The 27,852-nt window shown below is 39.0% G+C and overlaps 1 protein-coding gene across 1 annotated transcript; it reads left to right on the top strand.

The window, feature by feature from the left end:
• Positions 1–5: 5 nt before the first annotated feature.
• TEX11 (testis expressed 11) lies at positions 6–27,082 on the top strand. The gene is made up of 29 exons (XM_064427003.1): positions 6–155; positions 253–440; positions 2,435–2,519; positions 3,678–3,757; positions 4,285–4,365; positions 4,448–4,567; positions 5,478–5,558; positions 7,751–7,836; positions 9,166–9,223; positions 9,990–10,085; positions 11,524–11,605; positions 13,283–13,361; positions 14,050–14,201; positions 14,926–15,011; positions 15,914–16,051; positions 16,339–16,441; positions 17,498–17,622; positions 18,382–18,467; positions 18,597–18,650; positions 19,094–19,134; positions 19,725–19,811; positions 20,902–20,972; positions 21,531–21,647; positions 22,466–22,538; positions 22,898–23,047; positions 24,041–24,149; positions 25,086–25,206; positions 25,567–25,731; positions 26,756–27,082. The coding sequence occupies exons 1-29, from the start codon at positions 125–127 to the stop codon at positions 26,825–26,827; spliced, it is 2,817 nt and encodes a 938-aa protein (XP_064283073.1). The 5' UTR covers positions 6–124; the 3' UTR covers positions 26,828–27,082.
• The last annotated feature ends 770 nt before the right edge of the window (positions 27,083–27,852 follow it).

Here is a 27,852-nt window from a genome sequence, read left to right as displayed (position 1 = left end):
AAGCAGGCAGACAGCCAATCGGCGGCGCGCGGGCCCGCCGGCACCGCCGTGGCGGAGCGCGCAGGCGCAGTGCGGGGGCGCTGCTCCCGTGTTGGCGCCCGTCACGCAGCTCCGCTGAGGGGCCATGGCGGGGCCGCGGGCGGCGGCCGTGGAAGGTGCCGCGGGTCGCGGGCTCTCCCCTCCCGATAAGCGCCGCCACTGGCTGCTGATGTTGGGCTGTGTGTCACGCCCCGCTGCCCTCCTGTCTTACAGCGCTGGTGCGGGAGCTGCTGAGGGAGGAGGCGCCGTCGCGCATCGCCGCCCTCACGGAGGAGCTGTTCCAGGCGGCGGAGGGCATCTGTGAAGCGGACGGGATGGTGGCGGAGGGAGAGCCCCCCGCTGCCAGCCCGTCTGGGGAAACGGGGCGTGCAGGTGCTTCACACGCCGCAGCCCTGGCCCAGGTTGGTGCTGCGGCTCCATAAACACCAGCTGCTGCTGCTGCTGCTGCTGCTGCTGCTGCTTCCCACCTTGGCGGGAAGCTAAACGTGTACCACTACTGAAATGTAAAGAAGAGTTCACTTCTTCGTCGTTTGCCCCAACAGCGTGAAAGTCCCAAATAAAGTGGGAAGTGTTATTTTTAAAAGTCAATGAGAAATTATGGTCCTGAGCGTAGAAGTGTGTGTGTGGTTGACTCTGCTCTCATGAGACCCCACCTGGGTGCTGTGTCCAGGGCATCGGAAGGATGTGGACCTGGAGGGTGATTGAAGGGCTGGAGCACCTCTCCTGGGAAAAACAGACTGAGTTCAGGCAGAAGAGAAGCCTTACAGCACCTTCAGTGCCTAAAGGGGTTCCAAGAGAGCTGGAGAAGGACTTTGGGCAAGGGCTTGAAGTGACAGGAAAAGGGGAAATGGCTTTACACTGAAAGAAGATTGACTTAGATTAGATATTAGTAAGATACTGAGGGGGGCAGAGAGGCCCTGGCACAGGTTGTCCAGAGAAGCTGTGACTGCCCCATCCATGGAATGCCCAAGCCAGGCTGGACAGGGCTTGGAGCAGCCTAGCCTGGTGAAAGGTGTCCCTGCCTGTGGCAGGGGGTTGGAATTGGGTGGTCTTTAAGGTCACTTCCAACCCAAACCATTCTATGATGATAATGGGAAAAATTACTGGTTACTGATGCTGTTAACATATTTATTATTTCCAATTACTAGTAGTATCTAGTTGTAATTTTATGTAAAAATGCAAGCAGAGAGCACTGATGCATTAAGAGTTCAGTACTGGATCAGAGGAGAGGTCCTTCTCTCCCTGTCTGTGGATTCCCATAGTGACAGCAGATAACCCAAGGAAGAAGAAAACAAGCAAGCATGTTATTTTAACTGCCTGCTAAACAGTATTCTAGTACACAATATTATACTGGAGGTACTAATTTTCAGTCCTTCTAAAAGTTTATCAGGTTGCCGTTTATAATGTTTAGTTTTTCCTTCTGTTTATTTCTCCTAGAGAAGTACTTAGAAAGTAGTAAACATTACTTTAAAAGTAATTTTTTCAAAGAGAAATCTGGTAACACAAGAATCTGAAATAAGGGAAAAGACCAGCTGAGATACTGTCCAACTTCTTCCTCTAAAATCATATTTTCAAGAGACATTTAATAAGTAGCAATTATCAGCTAAGGAACACTGATTTTGGAAGTCCTAAATTTGCAACAAGGAGCAAGATAAGTTAGCAAGAGTTGTAACAGAAAGTGTCAATAGTACAGTGTGTAAAGAACTGCAAGAGCATAAAAGTGGTATCCTGCAGTTCCTCCTGAATCAGTTGGGCTAAATTATTTTTGAAAAAAAAAAGGAGAAATCATTAATTTGTAATCTGGCCACATCAATAAGAGGGGCTATGAACTCTCTCCTAGATAGGCAAGAGTGTGTTCATAGGCAAGATCTGTCATGAAAAGTAGAATAAAGTGGTGGAAAATGCAGCCCCTCAGGGTGGGTTGCTAAAGCAGCTTATTGTCTTTATGTAGTGCTGTATCTTTTTAACAAGAGTGTCTAGTCAGTAACCTTTGTTCTTTGTTTGCTAGTATCCAAAGTTTCCCAGCGTAGGTATTTAACGTCATTAAGGTACTTAGTGTTCTTTTTGATGTGCAAAAGAGGTGAAGCCTTACTACAGATAGTTCTCAAATGTGACAAGATTCTTAGAGTTCTTTTCCAAGCCCTTCAGGTTTTAGGTGAAGAAATGCTGCATCCATTCAGCATGCCTGTTTGCAGGTCACTGTCCAACGTGTCCCTGTGGGATCCTGTGACAGTTCCATGGAAAACTCACACCTTTGGTGTAAAAGGGAGCTGTGTAAACGTGTGGAGAGGCCATTCCTGTGCAACACATGAAAGATGCTTCTTTTTCCAGTAGTAAATTTCAATGGGATCCACATCCAGGACAAAATTAAATTGAGTGGAATTCTCCTCTTCAGGTTGAAGAGAGTGCAGTGAGCTTGTGGAACTGGGCTGTGACCAAACACACGGGTGCTGTTATCAGTGATGAGCAAAGAGCCAAACGTACGTATGTCTGTGCCTCCCTAAAGCTGTGCTGTGGCATGGAAACTAAACACTCTCTGCTGGCAGGCACATAAGTAATGCTGGAGATTTGTTTAAGTCTTTGCAGACATGGGCTAGAAATAGAAAAATGTACTGGTGGGCTTGTATAAACCAAGAGGAAGCATCCTGGTGTGATAGTTACCTTCTTGTGACACAGAATCAGTGTAGGCATTCTTATCACCCCCCTTTCCATGCCAGAGCACCAGTAAAGAGGTGATGTGCCCAAAGGGAGCTGTAATTTGCATTTCTCATAGTGTGGTTCAAATCTAAAAATGTATGGAAATAACACAGATGTAAGTTTTAGACTCTAGGTCAATTTATATCAAGTGAGATTTTTTTTTAATGTAACTATCTCATCCATGTTTACATACAGACACATTCTAAGTCCTCTTTTCACTGGCCTGCTACAGCACAGCTGGTGGGTTCTCTTGGGCCAGGAGCAGGGCTGGGGGAAAGCAGAAATGGGCTTTTGGTCTTTTCCCTCAGCATGTTCTTTCTGTGGTTCTGTGGGATTGCAGTGTCAGGCCTACATTCTTGTCTTGAGGGATTATAGTCAAAATTATGTATAATCTGCATCATATAAATTATACCAGGTAAAGGGAAAAGGGTAAGTTGACACAAAGTAGAGTGTGATGTTCTCAGATCACACCTGAAGGGCCAGGGAGAGGCTGTTTTAAATACATTTAGTGTTTTTTTCCATCCCTGATGTCTAAGGAAGGCCTGAAAATATTTTTGCTTTTTACTTTGAAACTGTAAAGATTATTAAACTTCATTTCCTTATTTTGCTGAAGGCTATTTTGAGGCTTTCAAAAAATGTTACTGTAAGCACCTGCAATGTAATTAAATCTTTTAATACCATGTATTTAACTTCAACTCTCTCTAAATTGTTTAATAGGTATTTTAATGAGAATATATATTTTTTTTCTTACTGCCTGAAAAGCAATTTTAAACATCTTGGCTAAAATTCAGATTGCTTTGACTCCTGAAGCTTTCAGATTTTTCTGTCTTGTGATTTAAAATGCCAGATAGTCTTTCAGATATGGCAGGGCTTGACTTTCTGTAAAAAAAAATTAAATAGAGAAAAGGAACCTTTTGAATGGCTGCACTGTTCTCTTGCAGTGCGGTTTGTTGCCTGCAGACTGATTTGCCTTTGTGAAGGCAGCGATCCTCCGGAGGGAACTATTCGGAGACAGATTTTGGTAAGGCTAATTGAGGGTGAGTGATGGAATACAGTTGATCCCCCAGGGAATCAAATCTTATTACATTTGCTTTGGAAAGGGAATATCTGTCTAGTTCTGGAAGGATAACTGGTGTTTTGGCAGGAGTATTGCTGACTCTCTCTTCTCATCAGTTAAGGAAAGATAAGATTGATGATCCCATTTTTTCCCTTTTAAGAAAGCAAAGTACATGCTGAAGTGGGACCTGTATCTTACAGGGATACCTGGGTGAGCCATTGGAGTGTCTGGACAGTGTGGTTAGCATCACATCTTTTCACAGAGTAAAAGGACATACATTAATTTCAGTATCTTATAACATTGTCTAGTAGGCCACCCTAAGTCCTGTGCTGCATCTGAGTGATCATTCAGAACTGAGAGTTGCTGGTCAGAAACTGCAGAGCTGAAATACCCTTGTCCTGTGGTAGACATGTGCAATGAGATGAGAGCTTACATTGCCTTTCTTGAAAGTGACTGCATTTTCACAAAATACTTACTATTTCCTCCTTCAGATGTATATGAAAACTGGGAAAGGATGGATAGACATTGGAAAAGCTGGTCTTGCAGATGGATTTCTAGAGAATGCCGTGAATGTAAGTTCTTTCCCAGTTTTGATTTCTTACACACACCCCCATTTGTAAGTTCCAAGGGTGATGTCTGCACTTTGTTTTCCAGAGCATAGAAAAGCTGTATGCAAAGTTACGGAAGGGGAGCGAGGGTGAAGCAGATATTCAAGTGCACAGAGCTGATGTGGAGAAAAGCCTTTTCAAAGTACTCTCGTACCAAGCTGAATCAGTATGTGTTCTCCATTTTCATTATAAGTCACTAGAGGTATAGAGGGAAACTCTGACCCAGTTATTAGATACCTGAATGCTTGGCATTGAGAACTTGCTGAGGGATAGATTTTCTTCACTTAGATAGAAGATAGCAGATCTCATGTTTACATTCAGTGTTGCAATCATTTAATGATTTTTAATTTCCCTCATTTATCGCAGTCGTTCTTGCAGTGGTGTTTATATCTTCTAGTTCAGATTTGTTGCTTTATGATTTGGCTATCATGTCTGTTGATAAAATAAACAGCTGCCTGTATGAATCATAAATGGGTCAGTTCCAACAGTGGCCTGTGCTTGACTGGAGAACAAGGCAAATAACTGTAATTTAAAGTATGCAATTTAGGAATTCTAAGTTTTGAGAGGAATTGTTTTTCCTTCTAAAGTGTCTGAGAACACTCTCAACCCTACAGAGTGTTACTGACACAGGAGTGCAAATCCAAAAAATGTAATTTCCTGCATTTGTTGGTCACACCACTGACCTCAGTATCTAAAAGGGAAGTGCTATCTCCACAATTCTCAGGAACTACCCTAAACAGGACAAAGCAATGGCCCATATTTTTAATTTGATCATGGAGACAAAAGGAGAAGTGGTATAAATTTGGCTGAGTTCTTGTGTTATCTTAATGTGCATGATCTTGTCCCATGTCTTTCCACACTACCTAAGGACTGCAGTGATTTTCTGGATCTCTTTATCATTTGGCAAGATGGAAAAATAGAATTATTATAGCACTGTAAGGACAGATACCTAATCCCAAACCTAGCTTTTCTGCATGTGAAAAACTCAAGTCTTATTTTAAAGAATGAGGTTTTTAGTGAATTTTAAAGACCAGTTGCACACTAACATTTGTTGGCATGCTCTGCTGCTTTCTCAGGCACTTGCTCAAGGGGATTTTCAGAAAGCAGTGATGTGCGTGCAGCGCTGCAAAGACATGTTGATGAAATTGCCAAAAGAAGTAAGTCAAATCTTCCCTTCTTTATCATTCCAAACTTTGAGAACCCACTTTCCTCTCTATATGTTAAAGCATGATATGTGCCATATAAAATGTTGAAAAGTACTCTGAGCTGAAGATCTCTTCTGCGGTTGGTTGCCTCTTAGAGATTTTGTTGCTAAAAATTTTGTGTGGAAACAGCAGAGTTTTTTTTCAGAGTGCATTTTTTTTATTTCTTCTCTTAGATTAGAATTTGAAATAGAATAATAAACTCTTTCCTAAACAATGAGAAGACAAATCAGCAAGCAAGGCAAAAAGATATCTAAATTGAATATACCACCTACTCTCTACAGAACCAGCTGCATTTTACATCTTGATCTTGTATATTGCATCTTGTACCCATGTGAGCATTTGTCTGGGGACAGATGGGACAAGAGAAGAGCTGAGTTACAAAGTTATTGATATGCAAGTCTGTCACTCCCATCAGTACTAATCTTCATCTTCATGAAACTGTAGAGCTATGAATGGTTTTTGTAGTTCTTGTCTCACAGAGAAAACAAACTATCCTATGCAGATTAGTTTTTTGTTTACAAAGATAAAAGTCTCTTACAGTTATATCAGAATAAACTTCCTGACATTTATTTTCATTTGTTTACATATTTTCCCAATATTTAAGAAACATTTTGTTCCTGTCTCTCTGGTACAGATAATAAAATCCAAAGGGGCAGATGCAAATTCTTAAAAAAAAATATGGGAAATATGGTTAGAGTTCATTTGTGTTTTTAACCAATTAAACTCCAACTGATTTTACATTGCTCTTTGTCATCTGCAGGCCATGTTCAAGTGCATCTGAGTGACTAAGTTGTAGAGGTCTAGCTTTTATTTGATCATAAGAGTAGAACTTCTTACTGTTGAAAATGCTCACTGGGATCTTTGCACTCCTGTTCCTCATTTAATTCTAAATTAATTTCATTCTTTCCACTTGAACTCTTCATGAAATAATATTAAACTTGTGATGAAAGCTCTTCACAAACCAGGAGCACTGGTGCAGACAAGGTAAAGGTTTCTGATCATGAGAGAGTGGTGCAATTTACTTCTGATTTAAAAAGTGGTGTGTAAAAAATGAAGAAAATGGAAAGAGCTAGTGATTGCTGAGTGAATCCAAATCTTTTGGACTGGTGGGTATCTCTCAATCCTAAACTCTTCCAGGCTCCCATTGTACCAGAGAGTCCCTGGAGAATATCACAGGGAGATTATTGTGTTGTGTGGTACCAGAGATCAGTGGAGAGGGTTGTGATCCTCGATAGTCTGTGAACTAATGCTCAGTACAGGATATTTTCTCTCCTGGAAAGAAAACAGTCACAAATGAACCTGTGAAAAATGAGGTTTCACATCTGAGAGTGATCTCTTTTGTCTTTATGCATCTACCTACCCTGTACTTTTGGCTCTGGATTGCAAAAAAAAAAAAAAAATTGAAGCAAGATGTTGTCCTACCCTTCTCATTTTTGTCTGAGAATTTGCAATCTGCAGTCCCTTGCAAAAAGTATCATTTATATTTGGGAAAAAAAGATACTGCAGTGGCAAAATGGATGTAAATATTGGCAGCCTGCTAGCATATAAAATGACTTTTTGTCTCTTCTTTGGGTGACATATGACAGCTGCACATCATTTCAAAGAAAAGGCAAGTTGTTATGAACAGATGTTGTCAGGGCTGACTGATAAAGCTCTGAATAACCAAGCATTCAAAAGCAGTTTTCTTTTAAATCTTGTAATCCTTTTTTAACCCCAAAGAGAAATGCTGTGAAGCCCACCATGAAACAGGTGGAGTCTTCCTCACTTAATTATGTAAAACTTTTTTGTTATTAAAAAAAATAGGTTATAGTATTACAGTTTTTCCTCTCAAATTTCATTTTTTATTGTTTGATTTACACAGTGCTAGTGCTTTCAATGTGATTTATTGAGGAACTCTGTGTTTCTCACATGTTTCAAAAATCCTGCTCTTTTCTGTGTCCTGGACTGGTTAATGATACTTCACTTTCCCACCCAATTAATGATTCCAATTAATCATCTTCAGCATCCCCTTGCAAAAGGCCAGAAGGGGTAACAGTGGATATCTCTTGAAAATAAAATTAATTTTAAAGAGCCTGAGACTGGAGTGCCATAGATCTAATGATGTTTCACAAGAACATTATAGAAGCAGGAGTCTTTTATTCCAGACCTGTTACCTGTCAATCCTCTGTTACAATTTTGGAGTGGAAACCTATGAACGGAAGAGGTATGAGCAGAGCTCCTTCTGGCTCAGGTAATGTGAAAAATCAAATAAACAACCCCCTACTTCTGACATGTGAAAACGTGTGGGAAGGAGAGGGGGAGCAAGGGAAAGTAGAGGCCTTAGTAAAAATGTGAGAATACAAGATTTTAGCTGAACCAAATTATCTGAGCAGGTACTTTGTCATGGTTGTACATTATTGCCTAAAATCTGTGTCTGTTTTCCCACATGGATTTTCATGCCATTAGAATGAAAGTCATCAATGGTTCTTGCCAGTTCTCTCCCTAGCACTTCCTCCAAAGGGATTAGTTTTCTGAAGAGTCCTTGACTGATGAAAGGCACAAACATCAAGGTGAAAAAGGAATAGGTAGAGATGGTTTGGGTAGGATCCAGATAACTGTTGTAGGATCCAAGTAACTATTGCGGTATTACTAAGGGTGAGGAAATGTAGGCTATCAGGAAGAGTATCCTCATGCCATGGCAACAGCCTCACTGCAGAAAATTTCTGTTAATGTCTTCTTGTTCTTTTACATAGCTAGAAGAAAATGGAGGGCAACAGATCAAATTCAAAATCATTATGGTTGTATCTGTTGTCAAAGAGGGTTTGTAGAAGTGCTCAGAATTAGTTACAGCTGGTGCTTTGGAGATTATTTTATATTTTATTATTGTGGAAAATTAAATACCGAGTCCTGTTGAGACTGAGGAGGAAATAAAGCTTGCACAGTGCAAATAATAATCTGGAGAAAGAGTGTGGCTCCATCTAGTGGGTTAAAATTTCCCTGGTCTGAGAATATATTAGAAAACAAGAGCCCAGTTACTGTTTTTCTTTCTAACAGTTCTTCATTCACATAATTTGTAATCAAATCTGGTTTTGTGGAATTATCACTGTGTTTTCTCCTGGGTGGTTCTTTGTTCTGCCATTTAACTTTTAGAAGAAGAATGAGGAATCACGAGTTACAGGTTCTGTTTTTGCTGTTGATGTGCTGTGGTCTGGAGACCAGTCATGAATAGATTTTGTGTATTGCCCTATTGTATGTCAGGTAAGAATGGAAGCACTTGCTTCTTCAAAATGTCTGTGGTTAAAATTGATAAAACCTACTGAAATGTTTGAAGAGAAGATGTTACAGAATGTGCTGCAACAGGTTGAAGAAAGTGATTGAGTACAATTTTTAATGTAGGGGCAGAAAGAACCCAACATTTTCTGTTCTCTAGTAAAAGTGACTACTGAGATTAGTTTGTGTGATTTATGTGGTTTTTAACTGCTTAGGGAGTGGGAAAGGATAGGAATTTTACACATATCAGAAGACTGACTGAATGTATCTGTCATCCTGTTTAATTCTAACTTCCATTTATCATTGATAGCCAGAGTTATGACATTGGGAAGATGGACATAAAATATTCTGTTGGCAAAGAAATGCAGGTAAGAAATAGAGAAATTTCTATTTACAAATAGGAGCATTTTGTTAAACTGACTGAAGTGTATTATCTGCCTTTTCTGTGCAAACCTGCCCAGTGATGTCTTGGTCTCCTTTTTGCAGTGTGCTATGAAGTTTGGCAGAGTTTCAAGTTTAGTTGTTATAAGCATCAGTCACTGATGAACGCTCTTAAATCACATTTGATTCTATTGTTTCACAGAAACTGAAGTCTAGAAAGTAAGGCTGAAGTAGATCCTGAAAGGCCATCTTTCCATTCCTCTTCTCTATCAATACATCATCAGTTGAGCTGTGTCATTTGTGATAGATATTTCTCTGTCTCATTCAGAAATCAGTTTATTCTTTTACTTCTGACTGCGGATATGAAGATTTTAATTTCTTCCTCTTTATGTAAATAATTTATGTATTTGAAGTCCATCATCATGTAGGTCTTTGTCCTGCTTTTTTGTTTGTTTTCCTCTTTGAAGCATGTACCTCCTGTTATTTCAATTTCTTCTTTAATTCTTTTTTTTTTCCAGTTATCTGATTTTCCTTGCAGCCCTTCTGTTTTTCTCTGAATTCTAGTTGATTCATGTCCTGTGTGTACTGCATTGCTTCAACACTGGATATGTTTCAGATGTCAGAAATCACTTTATATGTCTGATACCAGGCAGGATTTTTTTTGCCTCAAAGAACTTTTATTTTTCATGACCTTAGAATTTAAGTCTTTTGTGTTCATATGGATGTTTGTATGTGGCTACTTTTTGTTTCCAGGCTAAAGTGCTGCGACTGTTAGCCACGACCTACTTTGAGTGGGATTGCAGTCTGTACCTGGACAAGGCATTGAAAGCCATCAGCTTGGCAAATCAGGTACTAATTCTTGCTGTGTTTAAAGACTGCAATAGATGAAACTCAAGCATTTATTGACATGATAATATGGACCACATTAGTCACTGGTATGTTATCCTTGACAACAGATTGAGGTGTGTTTGCTTTATGCTTCCATGCTCTTATAGATATTTTGGTATTTCCAGTTTTGTTTTTTTTTTTTTTTTTTAGAGAAATACTTTTTTGCATGTAGAAGTAGTGCTGTCCTCCTGCCTCCTATGTGTTAGTAGTAAGGTCCTTTGATGATGGTGTGACTAAAATTTCTCAGATGTGTGAGTTGATACAGGCAGGCAGCTGGGACAACCACAAACCCACAGCTGAAGCACAGAGAGTAAAATTATTTCCCTTACCTCATTGTCTGGGGGATCCCCAAAGCAACACCCAGGCAGAGGCACGAAAGCAGACCTGAAAAATGATGTGTAAACATACCAGCTACCCTGAAGGAAGTTCATACATCTCTAAGCAGTCATTACAGTGAGGTCTCTTAATCCTTTACAAATTCTGTTTCCTGTAGGGACTTGAATTAATTTTGTGCTTGTATCTATTCAGGTCAGTGTGGAGTAAATGAAATCTGAAAAAATCCTATTTGTCTTTGGTTGATCATTAAAAAAATTCATTTTCTGTTTTGTACAAAACAAGTTTTAAGTATGAAATTTTGCTTTAAATGGAAGCTGAAATTCAGTTTCTGCATTCTGCCTGAATTTACAGACAGATCATAATGCATATGCTCATGAGATAAAAGGCAGTGTATTTTAGTCATGCAAATAATGTGCTACTACAGTATCTAAATCTTTTGTCCTCTTATATTTTTTACTTTTGCAAAGATTTTTGAGGCAGAAAGTGTTTTGGTCATGATTTTTGATAATGTACATTTTGATAATGTGTGAGGGTATGGAAAACCAGAAGACAATGTTGATTTTAGAACCTGAAATATGCATTGTTTTAGGGAGAGCTTTTGTACAGAGTCCTCATATTTCCAATTGCTCCCACTGTTGTTGACCCCTGAATTTCTTCTTTATATAAACTACTTTGAATCTACTCATACTAATTCCAGATTAAACCAGCCAATTCACACATAGAAAAGCTGGAAATGTTTCTATCATTCAGTAGTGTTCAGCTTCTATTTCAAAGTATCAAAAATGGGCCACAGCAAACTGAGAATTTTACAACTTTTGCTTTCGTTATCCTTATGGTCTTTTGGTGGTGTAAGAATAAATAATAAAGATGCACATTGCATTTAGGAAGAAATTATGGCATAAGTGTCCTACCAGTTGCTTCAGTCATTAAAATGGAACTGAAGAATTCAGAGGAGAGTATGTGATTCCTTAATATTTGTCTGTATGATGAATGTGCTAAACTCTCACAGGATCTGTGTGCTACAAAGAGCTGTCCCAGTAATGTGTTGTTTTTCATTGTGCAGGAGAATTTGCACCCAGCAGGGTTTTTTTTGAAAGTTAAAATTCTTCTTAAAAGTGGAGCATCAGATGAAGATATCAACTCAGGTATCACATCTCTCCCTAGGTTTCATATTACTCCACATCCAAGGAGTATGTATGACTGCCTGTGTCATACATACAAAAACAATTTTGTGGTTTTGGCAGAATCTGTATCAGCTAAATGTCCTTTTGGATTTGAAGTATGAGACAAAGTACTCACTGTTCACAGAGGAGGTATCCAGATGCTAATTTAAATAGCCTTGCTGCAAATAGGGGAGGGGGAAGGCTGTTAGAATGAAGAGAGTGAAAACACAGCAATGTAAAGCTACAGTTTCTTTAGACATAGGCATAAGGTTATGCAGGAGGGTGAAGGTGCATTGACCTACACAGTCAGCACAGCAGAAAGGCTGGAGAAACATTGCTGTTCTCTGGCTGGGATTTTGCAGATTTTGGCCAAGAGATATCATGTGCTCATCAGTGTGTTGTTATAAACCTGTGTTACAAGAGTTTATTTAAATCAAGTACACTCTTTTCTCCTTATTCCTCACATTTGTCACTTGAACAGAACTGACTCTGCTATGAAATGAGAGGATAAGAATGTTTTTGGGGAGACTTTAATATAGAAAGGATAATTAATGTGTCAGAGAAATTTATTTTCATAAATAATGAAATCTTAAGGAAGAGAGTAGGGTTGGTAAGTATCAGATGTGTAATGAATAATCTGAGAAGTGTAGGATGTGATGAGGAATTTTTTACAGAGAGCTCAGGGGTTTGAATGCTGTCAGACTAGCAGAAATGGTAACTTCACATTCCTCCTTGGGACTTTCAGCCAGATTCAAGTAGCCAGTCATTTAAACCTTACAGTTCCAAATAAACATACAGTAGCTGACTTGTGTTCTTCAGTTTGAATTGTGAAACCATCGAGTTGCCTATCAAAACACACTTGGCTATTGTTTAGTAACACTAAGCCTCCAGTCAGTTTTTCAAGCACATTTATGAATGAGTGGATGCTCTTTTCTTGTATGCCTGGGAGAAAAGTGTGTGCTATCTGTCTTTTGAGTGAAGATTCCTCAAATTTTAGGCATTTCACTAAAATCTTGTGTTACACACTTGCATCAGCTGCCTTCAAATGCTTCTTTTAACAACTGTTCCAGTCATGTCCTTGTGTATTCCTTCTCTGATCTCATCCAAGCTACAAATGTATCTGCTTTGTTCTTAACCATTCAGCACAGAGTAACAGTTTTAAAACTTTATCTGACTGGTGTAAAACTGATACCTGCTTATCAGCACGAGTCAGTCCAACAGCTGATGCTAAGGGCATTATGCTGAAGTAGTTCCCATTGCAATATGATACCACGCCCAGCCTGAGCACTAACCTCAGTGTTAGGTTGTTCCTGCTGGATAAGGATGAGACATTTTGATAAAAGGCAGCTTGAGGCAAAAAAAAAATATTCTACTGAAGTTTGTGCTGTTCCTATTTAAACAGACAGAGGGCTAGAATTCCAGGGCTATCAGCCTGTCACCTTTCTGTAGCACTGCATTAACTGTACAGTGAAAGGAAAGTCAAAACATAATAGGTATTATTCTTCCATTTGTTGTACATCTGTTATAGGGTTGCTGTTTTTTTTTCTTTTTCCAGTTTTGTTTCTGTCTTTCAAAGAAGGTGTAAGAGATAGGTGGTAAATTGAGCAATTAAGTGTCTAAGTGGATTACATAATCTCAAGTGCTTTGTGTTCTGTCTAGCTCTTGCAGAATTCGCACACCTTGAGATGTCTATAGACTTCTGTTTGAACACTGCCAAATTGCTGCTGGAGCATGGAAGGTATGAAAGCATCTCTAAGTGGGGTAAACACAATGTTTGGAGGTTTGGGGTGTTTCTTTATAAGCAAAGAACATCTGTTATACAATGATGCTTTATTTCAAATAAAAGCTCATGGAGGTAAGGTGAAAGGTTTTGAGAGGGAGCCTGTCTTCTATAACAAGGAGATACTGATTATGGCAGCAACAGAACAGAGTGTGACATAAGTGTAGTGGCAATTTGCAGTGCTGTAGACTTACTTTGGAACGATTAAGATTCATTATGTAGTTTTATTATATGTCTGGAATCATCAGAATCATCAGACTGATATTTTTTTTTTAACCAACCATCAGAATGACTTTGGAGCCCTAGAACCATTCTTGGGGAAAACACTAGAAGGATAACAAGTTACTGCAAAATAAATTGAGGCACGAATTTTCACCCTGTTAAGTGCTCCATCATGATTATGTATGTATATACTTGTATCTTGATGCAAATGTGAGAATAAACTCTTATGAATACAGTGGAAGAAGCATGTGGCGAGAGGAAGCTGCCATTGAATAGATGAGCTGTAACAAATTCATACCTTGATTCATTCTGTCGGTGTGATTGAATGACAAACATGCTGTATGGTGAGAATATGTTAATCTGTAGAATGGAAAATTAACAGCTCTTCTGGTGCAGCCTCTTAAAAATGCATCTCTGTGAATAGGGAATCAGTTGGTTTTGATTTTCTGAAATCTGTTCCTGAGCGATTTGAATCTTCACCTGACCTTGGAAAAATTACCCTGCTCCACATCGAGTTCCTGCTGCAGAATAAGAGGGAGCTGCTCGCTAAGCAAAAGATTGAAGAAGTTATTATAGGTCTGTATCCATCTCTTACTGCTGTTTGCTGAAAGCTGGATGTAGTTGGCTAAAGTCTTGCATTCTAATTTTCAGTTTTTTTGCTTATTCTCGTTTTTCTTTCTCTGTGTCTGTTTTTCATGATGTTTCTTTTACTTGGCAGCTCTCAACTTCCATATTGAACGACAGTCACGATCAAGTTTGGGGTTAAATTTATTTGCTGGAGCAATTCCTTCTTCTTAGTGTAGACTGTGTGTGACTGATACATGTAGGATTAGAAACATTAACCAGGAGTTCTGTGCAATGTTAATACTTAGTCCATCCAGCCCAATTTATTTTTGTTTGTCAGTGTAACACAGGTTGCATATCCTTGTTAGAGCAGCTGGATAACAGTTTATTTTTCAGGTCTATTGCACCTGTAGCACTGTAGTACTTTTTGACTACAGATATGCTGTAAAACAAATCCTATTTCATGTTGCATCTAGCTACAAGCAAGAGCTACATTTACATTGTTCAAGCATGAAAATATTTTTCTCTTACCACTGGGTTTTTTTGGGTTTTGCTTGGTTGATTCCTTGGTTTGGGGTTTTTTTTTATGAACAGGATATGAAACACTGGCTCCTAGCTGAAACTATTGCTGTGTCCCTCTTTTTTGTTGCAGGCTGTAGAATAGTTCTTAGATGCTTCTCAGTGTGCTTGTTCTTGTAAAGTTCTTGTAAAATGATGATTTGCAGTATCTTTTCAGGTCATTATACTGGGAAACAGCTGTTGCCTGAAGCCTTGAATCAGCTGCACATCATCTTGTGGGACAGAGCTGCCAAACATTATGAGGTTTGGGACCAAATAGTAGTGTTCTTATTTATATCAGTGAAAATGAAATTCTTTTTCTGACCTCTTTGATATGTCTATTCTTGGTTAGAGTGCAAACTGTTACTAAGAGCCTTGTTCCAGCTGGCACTGGTTTTATTTTCATCCATCTGGGCGCTGTTTTCAATTACAAAATCAAGTTTCAGGTAGCCTCATGTTAAGGTTTGTGCATGGGAACAGTTAATGCAAGAATTCCTGCTCCAGCTGGTTCCTATATGGCTCTGGGGTCTGAAGGGATTTGTCCAAGAGTAGTCAGAGAACTGGCTGCTGTCATTGTGAGGCTTCTCAATGATTTTTGAATGGTCTTGGGAATCTGGAGAGGTCCCAGTTGGCTGCAAGCTGGTGAAAGTTATCCCAGTTTTCAAGAAGGGCAAAAAGGACAACCCTGAAACTACAGGCCTGTCAGTCTCACTTCAGTGGCTGGTAAAATTATGGAGATTATTCTGGGAGTTATTGAAAAACACCTGAAGGACAGTGCAGCCATTGGTCACAGCCAGCACTAGTCCATGAGGGGGAAGTCCTGCTTCTCAAACTTGATTTCCTTTTAGGACAAGGTCATCCACCTTGCTATCAGCTGAAGCCAGTTGATGTAATCTCTTTGGATTTCAGAAAAGCTTTGCATACTGTCTCTCACAGTGTCTAGACAAATTAGAGGGCTGGGCACTCACCAACTGTATGAAATCTAACAAGGAAAAGTGCTGGATTCTGCACCTGGAACAACCTGGAGGTTGCACTAGAATATACTTGACTATCTGAATCTTTCATTTGCTATGACCTTTAAAAAAAATAAAAGGGAAGACAGGCAGTTTAATCATCCAAATATGGCCATGTTTGTTTGGGTTCTATTTTATTTTTGTATTTTCTAGGAGAAAAACTATTCTGAAGCCCTTCACTGGTACAATTATTCTGTCAGCTTCTATACACCTGGGCAGATAGATCAGAACTTGGCTAAGCTGCAGAGGAACATGGCTTCTTGCTATCTTCACCTGAAACAAGTTGACAAGGTATATTTAATACATATATATACATACTTATGTCTTTATTTGCATTGCTTTTATTGTTGAGAAATTGGCTCTTTCATTTCTGGTCAGCCTTTGGTGCTGTCTTCTGGTCTCATCACTTTTGTTTCAAGGGCAGATGTTGCCCTATCAAACATCTTGAGTTATTCTAGAATTATCAACAATGTAACCAGTAATGTTTTGTGTATCTTTTTATTTCTTTTCTGTTGCAAATTATACACTAATTTCAAGGTGATGTTGTACTGATTTCCTTTAATCTTTTCTGTGAATAGGCTAAAGAGGCAGTTAAACAAGCAGAAAGGTGTGATCCAAACAGCATCTTTACTAAATTCAGTGTCTATAAGATTGCAGTGTTGGAGAACGATACTGACAAAGGTACAGCCTGAAAGTTAAAGGGTCCACTACAGGGAGAAATGCCAAATATATTAAAAAATACTACACAGCTTTGGGCTGTTCATCTGGAGAAAGACACAATAGAGGATAGCTAGAAGAAGGATCCCTAAAGTCATTGAAAATGTCAGGCTGTAGATTTAAGTTGTAAAAGTGGGATTTGAGGTTTTTTTAGCACACAATATGTAAGAGGCAGAGTCCATTGCTATATTTGTTTTTGTTTGGATGGAACCTCTGTCTAGGGAAGATAATCCTCCCATGGGCAGAAGCTATAGTAGCATCCCAGGGTGAGAATCATTCTGTACTTTTTAGTATGCATATACAATATGAAACTTAAGGGAACCATTATTGCTGCTCTTAACTTCTCTGGACAGATGGAGCCTGAAGTTACCAAGAAATACATGAATATTGAGATGACTTACAGAATGTTGTATCTCTGTAGCCTCTTTCTCCTTTATAATGAGTTCTGCTGTTTCATATTTTAATGAGGATCTTAGCTCAAGTAATGAAAATGGAGAAATACAGTCTATAGTTACTTAGAATACAGAGTAATGTGCAGAGCTTATTTTCCAATGAGTTCTCTGCCATTTAATTATTCTCTATACAACTTTTATTGACAGCATAATTTGCTCACATAATATAGAGTGGGAAACACAGCACAGTATGTGAGCATAAAAGCAGTGACACCCTTAGCATAAGCCAAGATGTGGGAGCTTGGAATGATGCCCAGACAATGTATTAGAGAAAGTCTTCTGTCTTTGGTAACAAACAGTTACTTAGCAGAACAAAATTAAGGATGTGAGATGAGTATCATTTGTATGGCATCTTTGTTTCCTTAGATTAGTAACTTGAAAGCTTTTTGGCACCTCCCTAGGAGGAAATATGTATTTGTGGAGAAGTGCTGGTATGCTCAGGCTTTCTTGCCTTGGCTTATCATTAAAAAAAAAAATTATAGCCTTTCATAAATCATTAAAACAGTAGAACTTTCCACCTTCCAATGGCTTCTATAAAAATGTTGGTTTCTCCCTCTGTCTCTTTCAGCTATGGAAGCAGTTATTGAAATGGGGAAACTCGCAGAAAAGCTACCAGAACATGAAGACAAGCTGAGAGTGGATAAAAATACAGGCAGCAACCTCTTGAGTTTGGCTGCCCAAATTGCTTTAGAGGTAGAGCAGATAATGTTGCCTTTGCTTTATTGATATAAGTAGGACAGCTGTAACCTCTTTAACCTGGCCTAGATTTAATATATCTCTGTATTTCATGGATTTCTTCGTATTTCATACTTCCACAATGAAGGTCTCACTCAAATATGTTGTGTAATGCAAAGTAGAAATTATTTTCATGTAGAAGGAAGTGGTATCTTTTAAAATTTTAACAGAAAAATAAAGAATTCTGAGTTACAATTGTTGGCATCTGGATATTACATTGTGTATTTCTATAAAATTCTCCTTAGCAAAACGTTTCATATTCTTCTGCCTCTGGGATTTGATCTTTGATGTGAGAGGGGGAAGCTGTGTAAAAAATACACATGAATCCATGATGAAAGTCCTTTGTCCCTCCTGTTTGCCTCTTGGTTGGTGGCCTGAGCACTGTCTGAACTGGCTGATTGCATTTCAGGCTATCAGGGCTTTGTTCCCAGCCCTGTGAGGCATGAAAGCCTCACCAACCTGTACTAGTCCTGCTCTTGCCACAGGCTCTTTGTGCAGGGAATCATATGATCTCTCCTTAGAGCTTTCTCTGCACTCCCAGGCAATTCTGTGCACAGTCCTTTGTTCATTTTCCTGCTACTGGGCTGCACAGACTTGGAAATGTGGTTGCTTTGGGGTTTGTTTTTGTTTTGGTTGCTGTTGTTGTTTTGATTTGGGTATTTTTTGTGGTAACTGAGGTAGTGCAGTATATACAAAACATGTTTTAATTCTTTTCAGAATGACCAACAAATTGTGGCTATCAAAGCTTTGGAGTATTTGTCTGAACATTTACAAGACTGCCGACAATTGTTTGTATCCTTAAAGTAAGAATTCAATATACACACAAGGAGAAGCATAAGGAAGAAAAGTGGGATCCTTTCAGGAAAATTAGGGCAAAGTATACCATTGAGAAAAAATCTTGTTTCTTCATTGCTTGTTTTTCTCATATTTAGATGTTTGGTCCGTCTGATGTTATCAAAAATCATGGCAGAAAATGTAGAGAAAAGGTGGGTCTCTTTGAAAAACCATTTTCTTATGGTGGATGTGTTCAAATTGTGTAATGTTTTCTTTCTGGGCTTTTTTTCTTGCAGAGTAATCAAGAGATTGTTTTTTATGCTGGTAACAGTCCACCCAGATGACTTCCTAGCTTGACCAAATGACATCACATAGAAACATATGTTACCCTTGTCTAAACTTTTCTTTAAATATTTGCTCTTTTTCTTCTCTTTTTATTAATGCATATGCCTGTCAGGTATTTTTAATGGAGGTTGTGAGCTAAGCAAAAATCTCTGTAACTTTGATACTAGTGGGATATCTTTCCAAAGTTTGGAGTGAGAAGAGCGGATCTATCCATAACTGGGAAAATATATTCCAACATAAATAATGTTCTGGTTTTTTCTGTTGAAAAAATTAATCATTTTTATAAAACTGATTTTTTTCTCCATTCCAGAGATGGAGATATCAACTCAATACTGACTTACTTGAACTTGGGTATGTTTTTGCTTCATTTGCATTTTCTGGAGTTCTTCCATATGTGAGCATTTTATATGGTTAGATCCATGCTAATGAAATATCTAAACTCCTTATTTCAGTCCAGGCTCTCAACTTCCCAGTAAAATCAATGAAAACTAGAGCTGGAGATTCAATAGTATTGTGAAGTTGGATCTCAGTGCCACAGGTTTTGCTATCAAAAAATTGCAGTACTGCTGCAAGTAGAAGAGATTTAAGAACAGAATCAAATCAATAAAAGGTTCCTAGAAGAAAGGCCTCAAACTTGTAATTTAATTTAAACCCTTCTTGTGAAATTAAGTAAAACTCTCTGCATTAGACTTCAGTGTCAGTAAACTTAGAAGAGCAATACTTGTTGGCATCTTCTCTAAAATGCTGTTTGAGGCAACTTCTGCTGTTTTTAATAGGGCTTTCTGAAGAATATTAGATTTAAGTTGTGAGAATAAGTCTTCATCAGGAATTACACAGGCATTTTGGAAACCTCTGTTTTGTAGTGCAAGGATGAGACTTGGAAATGTTTTTATTGTGTTCCAAAAGTGGTACTTTTGTGTTGAATTGTATGTTTTCTGCAGCTCACAAGAAACTTGCTGAGTCTTTCACAGAGGAGAAGTTTACGGGGGACATGAGGATCCTTGAAGCTCACTGGTTTAGGAAAGTTGGTAGGTTGCTCTCTCAGAATCTGAACTGAATCTCCTGTCTGTATTAATCATTTAAATCTGCAGCCTTGGAGTTTGCCATAAACTACAGACTGTGAAATCCAAACAGCAAATATCATCACAGATAAAGTGGTTTCTAGTGGGAAATGCAGCTCCCATGGGACTGCCCTAAGCTTTATGCATAGTGCTGTCTGTGGGTCCTCATTTTGCAGTCTTTGTTACACTGTTTTGGTAAAGGATTAGTGCATTTGCTGTCTATAAATAAAAATGTAAGCATAGGGTAACAAGTTGAACCAATTTTTCAGATTCTTGCTTCTGTCAGAGCACACAGGAGAGAAAACAGTTGCAATCAGGCTCAGAAGACAGCTGCTTTTGCACACATCCTCACAGTGTAACTGAGCTGCAGTGAAGAGCAGCAAGGGAGGGGAGAAGCAGCAGAGGTCAAATACAGTGACATGAGCATGAATGGAATCATGACCTTTCAAAGGCAGCATTCTCACTCACAGGATAAACAATTCAGAGACTACAAAAACATGTCCTATAGAATCAATTAATGTGGAAGTTGCTGTAGAATCTAAACATTTAATTGGGTCAAGCTCTCATACATAAATAATTTGATTGCCTTTAGATGCTCATCCATTTATTACTCAGAATTGTGTGCTTAATTGCCACATACTTGACCTTGCTGGGGCAAACTGAGGAATGGTTCAAGACATTGTGGGATTTTTTCCTTTTTACTTTTTATTTGTCTTGGGAATACTGTTCAACACTTCACTGATATGCTGGTTTTGTTAATTAATATAAGAAAATGCTTTTTCCCAGTTCATGCTTTTGTTGGCAGGGTACACTCTTAGGGTGTACTAGAATGGGTTCTTGGTTGTGGTGAAATTATCAAGGCAAAATTTGAAAGCATGAATTAGCTATTTTAACAAATCACTAGTAACAGTATTTCTTTCTGTTGTTAAATGAGCTGTTGATGACATACTGGTTCAGAAATAGAATTGTAGGACCTGAACTGCTTATTGCTAGAGATTAGATGGGCACACATCTAATGCAGATTTTTATTCTAGTCTCTATTTTTGTGTTTTGTTAGCTTGGAACTTAGCTGTACAGTTCAAGGACAGCCCTGAAAAGATGAGGGATTTTTTTGTGCTGTCTTTCAAGGTATTTACTCTTGCTAATAATGTTTCTAATTGGGGAATATTTTCATCTGTCTAGTTCTTCTAGAAGTCACATCCATGGTTTGGTTATCTCCATGGAGACATGCTTGTATGCTCTGAAGATGAAGCATTTTTGTCACAAGAAGATTGACTTGTAATATAAAATGTGTGCATTATTGTCATACTTTACATTCTGTTTCTTAAGAATGTAATAAATTTAAGATTTCAATGAGAAGTTTCTAAAATAAATGGATTCTGAGGTTTGTAAACTATATCATTAATACACACATGTTAAGTACTTGAGTCCTGATCTTTATGCAGGGCTTCTACCAACACTGTCAGCTTTGTTTGTGCTTGTAGAGAGGGATTCCAACTCTGCTTTATACTTTATATTTAAATAATCCCTTTGTATAATTGTACCAGTAAAATTACAATATGACTATATACTACTCATGACTGATTCCTGCAAGTGTCATAGAGGAGGGTCAGCAATCATCTGCTCACAAGAAAATTGCTTTTTATGGGTAAAATTCTCATTACTTTTTCCTATTTTTGGTGTCAGTTGTCCCAGTTTTGTCCCTCTGACAAAGCTGTTCTAATTGCTCAGAAGACATGCCTGTTAATGGCAGCTGCAGTTGATCTGGAAATGGGGAGACAACAAGTAACACCTTCAGAACAGGTAGGGCAAAGCCTGTAAACTATTTCTGAGTCTTCCAGTGTAGCATTTTTTCCTTCTGATTTTGAAGTCCTAGTTTTTTTCACTTAAAATGGGATATTGAGGATCTAAGCAAGGGAATACTTAGAAGTGATGCACCTTTCCAGACAATTGTAAGTGTTGAATTTCTGTAAATTAGTTCAGTGTCTTTGAATGGGTTTGTATCAATAAAGGGTCGTGGCAGTAACTTCTGAGGGGAATTTCAATCTACAAGATATCTATTGTAAGGAGTCTGCTGCTAAATGTGGGTTAGTCAGAAAGACAATTACTGCTGTTGCTAAAAGTAGTTACCACTGTGGTTGTGATAAAACTCCCTTTTTTTTAATGTATGCATCTTTTTGTGGGTGGGAGGAAGAGGGCATTGTGCTTACTGTGATAAGAAGATTAGGGGAAACACAGAGGTTGTGAAGGAAGTACAGAAGTCTGGTATAGAATGATTGTAGAAAATTCTGTGGAGGGCAGTGCACAGCAATTCTGCTGTGGCATTTAGTGGTTTGTCAGTCCCAATAACACTATTTGATGCTTGGGAGCTAAAACAGTTGTGTCCCACAGGAGCATGGATGGCTCTTTCTGGGCCAATGAAATGTTCAGTGAGAAGTGGCTTTGTCTGAGATGTGGAGATCTTTGAAAAAGAGGAAAAAAAACCCCCAAAACCCCAGTAACTGGAATAGGAGATTTACTAACTAGGCTGATTCTTAATTTATTTTATAGTTAGTTCTGACATAATTATTCCTTTTGCTTTTAAAACTGACAAGAATAACTTATTTAATTTTGTAAAATAGACAGAGCTTTTTAGTCAGGCCCTTCAACATCTTCAGACATGCAAGGAGATATGGAAGGTGCTGAAATTAACAGGTAAGCTACAAAGTGTGTGTTCAGCACGTGTAACTCTTAGTCACAATACTAATGGAAATACAGAGCATGTGGAATTGCTGTCTTAGATGGAGGTTATTGGAGTAGATGACAGTATGATAAAAGCTGAGGTGTTAAGTGACTGTAAGCCTAGTAGATGCATGGTTCACTTTTTTTGGTAGGATATTGGTGGAAAAATTCCATTAGGTATTCCTTAAATGGCACATTCCACTTGCTCTAATGTTATGTCTGAGTTCCTTGGTGGTTTTCCTGCCTGTTGGAAGCAAAAATTACCTTATAGTACACCCTGTGGCTTTGAGAAAATTCATGATTACATACAGGGAATCCTGTCTCTTTTGTAGGAGATTTTGCTAAAGACCCAACAGACACGTTGTTGCTGCTTTATGAATTTGAAGCAAGATCCAAACTGAATGATCCAACACTTCACAATTTTATGGAGTCAGTTTGGGAGCAACCACAAATAGAGATCAAGACTCTTGAAATCATTGCATGTAAGGACAAAGAAGCTTTCATTTCTCTGTCCTGTTCTTTTGAGGTGACCAGGATTATCATGTGTTGTACAACATACAAAAAATGGGTCTAACCACATATATTTTGTCCTGAAGCAAAGATGCTTAGGATCTCAGCAACGTTAGGAGAGCTGTGTTTTGACAGGTGACATGGATGATGAACCAGAAAGTTGTGAGATCTTTCCATTTCTAGACCCTGAGACACTCATATAGCTTGTGAGCCTGGAAAGGGTTTTTCAGATAAACTTTTACATGCTCCAAACTGGCAAAGGCCAGAAAATAACCCTCACTGATTCATACATACCCCAGTGCAGAAGTTTTGGGCTGTGGACTCTGGATAGATACTTTATTTAAGGCACTAAGATAACGTTATTTCAACTTGAAGTTTTTATAGTCAGTTTGTAAATAGCACTTCTCTGCACTGTGCCATACTTTCATCACAAAGTCCTAGTCACAAAAATGTGCTTGAGAATCTAGAGCAGGATCCAAGAAAGATGAGGAGCATTTAGAACTACCATGGCAAATCTTTGGAAGGTGTCCTGTAGGATTGCATAAACACCTTCTGTTCTGCTTGCCCTGAGGGAGAACACTCCAGTGCCTGGAGACACCATTCTCAAATCCTACATGAGGTTTCCATCTGGAATTTTATGTTCAAGGAGACAAACAAAACTCTTTAGACAGTTCCCCCCACCAGATTTTTTTGGGGTTTTTTTTTGTGTTACTGCACTGGAAGTAAACAGCAGAGAATTATGAAACTTTCTGTGCTTCTGCCTTGTTGTCCTCATTGATGATGTGCTGAGTAAGAAAGAGAGAGAGAAGCAGCAGCTTGTGACCAGCCCATTAAGCAAATCTCTTTTCAGTTGTTTTTCACAAGGGATCTGGCAACATGCTGTAGTTTATTTTAGTGACCTAAGAGATTGAAGTTGACTTCAGTAATTTATCTTTTATTCTTCTCTATTTTCTTTTACTTTGAAGCATTAGCAATGGAATCTCCAGCTCGGTATCCTGTGCTGTGTAAGAAAGCTCTCAAGAGTGCACTAAACCTTCACAGAAAGCAGGCTGTCATTGATGCTGTGAAATTTAGGTTAGTGTTATCACATAGCTTTGCCATGAGCCTGTGGCTGAAAATGCTGACAGGGAATAAAGCTTGCAATTTGAAAAAAAAGTGGATTTTACTTTATATGCAAGGTTCCACTTCTTGCTGGCCCACCAGTGTAGCTCTGAAGGATGACTGCCTAACAGATGTTTTACCTGCAGTTTGTTTACTTGACATATTTTCTGGTACAGTCCTGTTTCCAAGAAATTAATCTATTGAGGAAGGAAAATGAAAATTGGATCCTGAAGAGGTCTCTGGTTGTTTCTTGTGAGGAAGGTTTTCATTTCAAATGTTACTCTGCTGGGTGTTTCAAAGACAAAAAAGAGAAATTAAGGGTTGAGAAGAAAGCTATGAGTTGTAAGGTAGTGATGCCACATAGTACATATGTGATTTATTTAGCATATTTATGTGTTACTTATCCTTTCCAAGTTCCTTGAAGTAAGCACTTGGCAAAGGCAGCTGTTGATACTGCCTTTCTCACTTCACACTGAGAAAGACAGAGCTGTTTTCAGAGCCCTGTATTTGTTACTGAGTTTCTGAGGATGCTGCCTACGTAGCTCTTGTTGGGGAAGTTAGAAAAGGTACTTCTTTCTTGCTGACATGTGTAGCAGCCTAGGAAATACTGTGATTTTCTTTCTGTGTTACTGTAGAGACCAGCAATGAAAATAATTAATTGCTGAAATTAATGAAAAATTAATTAATGAAAAAATTGCTTTTGACTCTATTTCTTCATAGTTTGTATGAATAAGATCTGATAGTACAAAAATGCATGTTTCTGCTACAAGAATATGAGTGTGTTAAGCACCAAGGCAGACATGTCTGACAATCATAGAAACATAACTCAGTGTGCTTCCTCATACTAAAAACTAACTGTTTGTGCACATGATATTAAAGTTTCCTCTTTTGCTCTCTTTCAATCCTCAGCAAATGCTTGCACAGTTTGATAAACATTTCTTTGCCAAGTGGATTGACAGACTTGGATACCTGTGTGCTGCAGGAGGTGTGGGAGTACTTTGAAGATGCTCTGAGTGTAGTCAGCAGCACAGTAAGTTGAACAGGAAACCAAGAGATTGGGAGATGATCCTGAGCATGTTTGAAAAAAATTCTCATTAGACTGAGAATAATTGGTAAAATGAACATTACATAGTGTTATATGTGAAGCTGCTAAGACTTCTTCAGTAAAAGATATGCTGAAATTACCTCAAAAGAAAGGTCTCTTGGATATTTAGGACTGCATTACAAGTTTCCTTGGATTTTGTAAGGGCTTTTTCTCCCTTTGCTTAGGAGGAAAGAACCCAACTGTTTTCTTACTCTAAAATTAAACTCTAACACACTCTTGGCTTGTCAGTTTTGAAGTGAAGATTCTGTTTTCTGATGAGGTGCTGCTGCTTGTTTGCTACCTCAGGATGCTTACCCAGAGATGGAGATCCTTTGGTTGATGACAAGAGCCTGGAATACAGGAATATTTCAATATACTGTTGGTAAATACAAGGAAGCTGAGCAGTGGTGTGGATTGGGAATGCGTTTCCTCAACCACCTGGGATCTCTGAAGAAGAGCTATGAAGGCCATGTAAGTGTGCACAGGGGGATTTGAGGACATGGGATTGGCTGTCTGGCCTGATTTGAGATGTGGATCTGGGTGAAGAAACCACTGCTGATGGTCTTTAGAGTTTCAGGAGAATCATGGTATCTAAATATTTTGGGGGAGCCTGGTGCTAAAAGATTTTTTCAAAGTGAGGCCAGCAAAGTTTTGATAGACAATAGAGAGAAAAATGTAGCATTCTTTTACTGGAAGGGTGATGTAAATGGGTGACTGGAAATAAACTTCTGTTTGTGGCCATGGGAGGACCTTGCACCCTTGCCTGCCTTAACTGAAGTCAAGGTGCTGTACCAGTTTAGTTAAATCAGCTGTTGTATACTTTCCAGCTTGGTTTTTAGTATAATCTCATGTCTTATAAATAGGGTTTAAGATGGTGTGAAGAAAATCACTAAAGCTCATCTCCTCAGGTGCAGCTAAGCCACTTCCTGTGAGGGAGACATTTCTAGGCTAGCACTTTTGTGGGTGACAGTTTGCAATGACACTTTTCTTACTCTGTCACAAGTAAGCTTCTGCAGCTTTTGGCTGCTGCTCCTGTCTAGATTGCAGCCCAGTGCAGCCTGGCTGGTGTCACCATTCATTCTCTTGTGTACAAGCTGAGCAATCAGGGGCTTGGCTGTAACTCTTACTCCATTTTAAATACATCAGTTAAAGCAATGAGAGCTGACAATGAGAAGTCTCCCCCACCCTCAACATCAGCTCCCAGCATCTGTGATTTGGTGAATAGGTTTATGTGCTGATATAAGACTCACATATAAACTATGCTTTATAACTGTAAATAAAACCACTTTTGTTAGGTTGCACTGATTTTTTTTTCTAAACCATTATATTTAAACCTGTGCCAAAAATCTTTACATCAATTTTAAATTTTAGGTTTAAGAGCTGGTGGTAGTCTCCCACGTGTTCCCTTAGTTCTGTTCTGTGTTAAATGATAACTTAGTTAAATGATACATTTTTATCCATCCTTGTTGACAACTGTGGTGCTCACATTCTCCAGATGGTTGGCCTTTATAGTGAGGTTCTGGACAAGCTGGACAGAGCAAAAGGATTTATTCCAAATGAAGAATAATGACAGCCACAACAACAGAAAAAAGGAAAGCAGTCTCTCTTGGAAACATTCTGCTGAATGAGAGGCTGTTAGCTTTGTGAAGGCACAGGGCCATAGGAGCAGTGGGAAAGAAACCAGGATTTCCTTGTTGGCAAAGAAGTTATGGACTTTTTAGGAAGTGTTTATTGAATAAATGTAATTGTTTTCCTCTAGGGAATAATTTTCATTCTCTGGAGCTATTTAACAGTTAGAAATAAATATTTAACTTTTACATGAGATGCCTCTGCTGTTGTGTAACAGGTTGGTTTAAATATCTGGTTTTAGTAGCAAATGGCAATGAGCACGATAAAAGTCTTTAAAAAGTATTCCATCTCCTCTGGTTGTCATAGCTGCCTTGCTGCATAAATATTTATCAGATTGTTTAGTTTACAGTCCATTTCAGTGGAGACAAGAACTCAGAGCTGTTTGCTGGTTTCACAGTCCCTTGGAACAGAAAAACCAGCAGTGCTGAGCTGGGGAAGGAGCTGCAGCTGTCCCTGGCAGTGCTGGGAGGGCTGCACTCCTCCCTTCCAGCTCCCTGAACCCTGGGCCAGGCAGGTGCTCAGCAAGTCTGAGCACATCTGGGACTTGGCTGTGGGAAACCTGAGCCACTGAGGATTCCTGTCTGTGTGAGTGTGGGGTGTGCAGGAGCCAAACCCACAGAGTCCCTGGAGCTGCCACTGCAAAGGGACTTTGGTCCCAGCAGGGACAGTCTGGGTGGTGCCCCTGGGAGAGGCATCTGAAGGGCCACACAGGGGAGTTCCTTAACAGGAGCATGGATCTGTTTAGTGTAAATTCTCCATTCCATGGTGAGCTTAAATCAGTTCACTAGAGCTCCTTTGGGTCTCTGAGACACTGCTCTCAGATCTGTAATGCACAATGTGCTGCTTGTTTAACTAAGAAATACCTTTAAATCTATAAAAACCCAGGTCTCAAATGCCACAGAAAATTCCTCTGGAGTCACAGTTTTGGAGATCCATGCTGCATCACAGCTCTGGGGGACTCTA

This window comes from Passer domesticus, chromosome 7, assembly GCF_036417665.1.
Source record: "Passer domesticus isolate bPasDom1 chromosome 7, bPasDom1.hap1, whole genome shotgun sequence".
NCBI classification, from domain to species: domain Eukaryota; kingdom Metazoa; phylum Chordata; class Aves; order Passeriformes; family Passeridae; genus Passer; species Passer domesticus.
The sequence above is the reverse complement of the archived record's forward strand: the minus strand, read 5'-3'. Positions and strand labels throughout refer to the sequence as shown.

What these genes read in the sequence shown, in the direction of transcription:
- TEX11 (XM_064427003.1), top strand. Translation starts at nt 125, where the DNA reads ATGGCGGGGCCGCGGGCGGCGGCCGTGGAAG. An exon ending in TGATGAAATTGCCAAAAGAA is followed by an intron (nt 5,559 to 7,750) that starts GTAAGTCAAATC and finishes CTTTTATTCCAG; the next exon opens with ACCTGTTACCTGTCAATCCT. An exon ending in GCAGAAAATGTAGAGAAAAG is followed by an intron (nt 18,651 to 19,093) that starts GTGGGTCTCTTT and finishes TCTCCATTCCAG; the next exon opens with AGATGGAGATATCAACTCAA.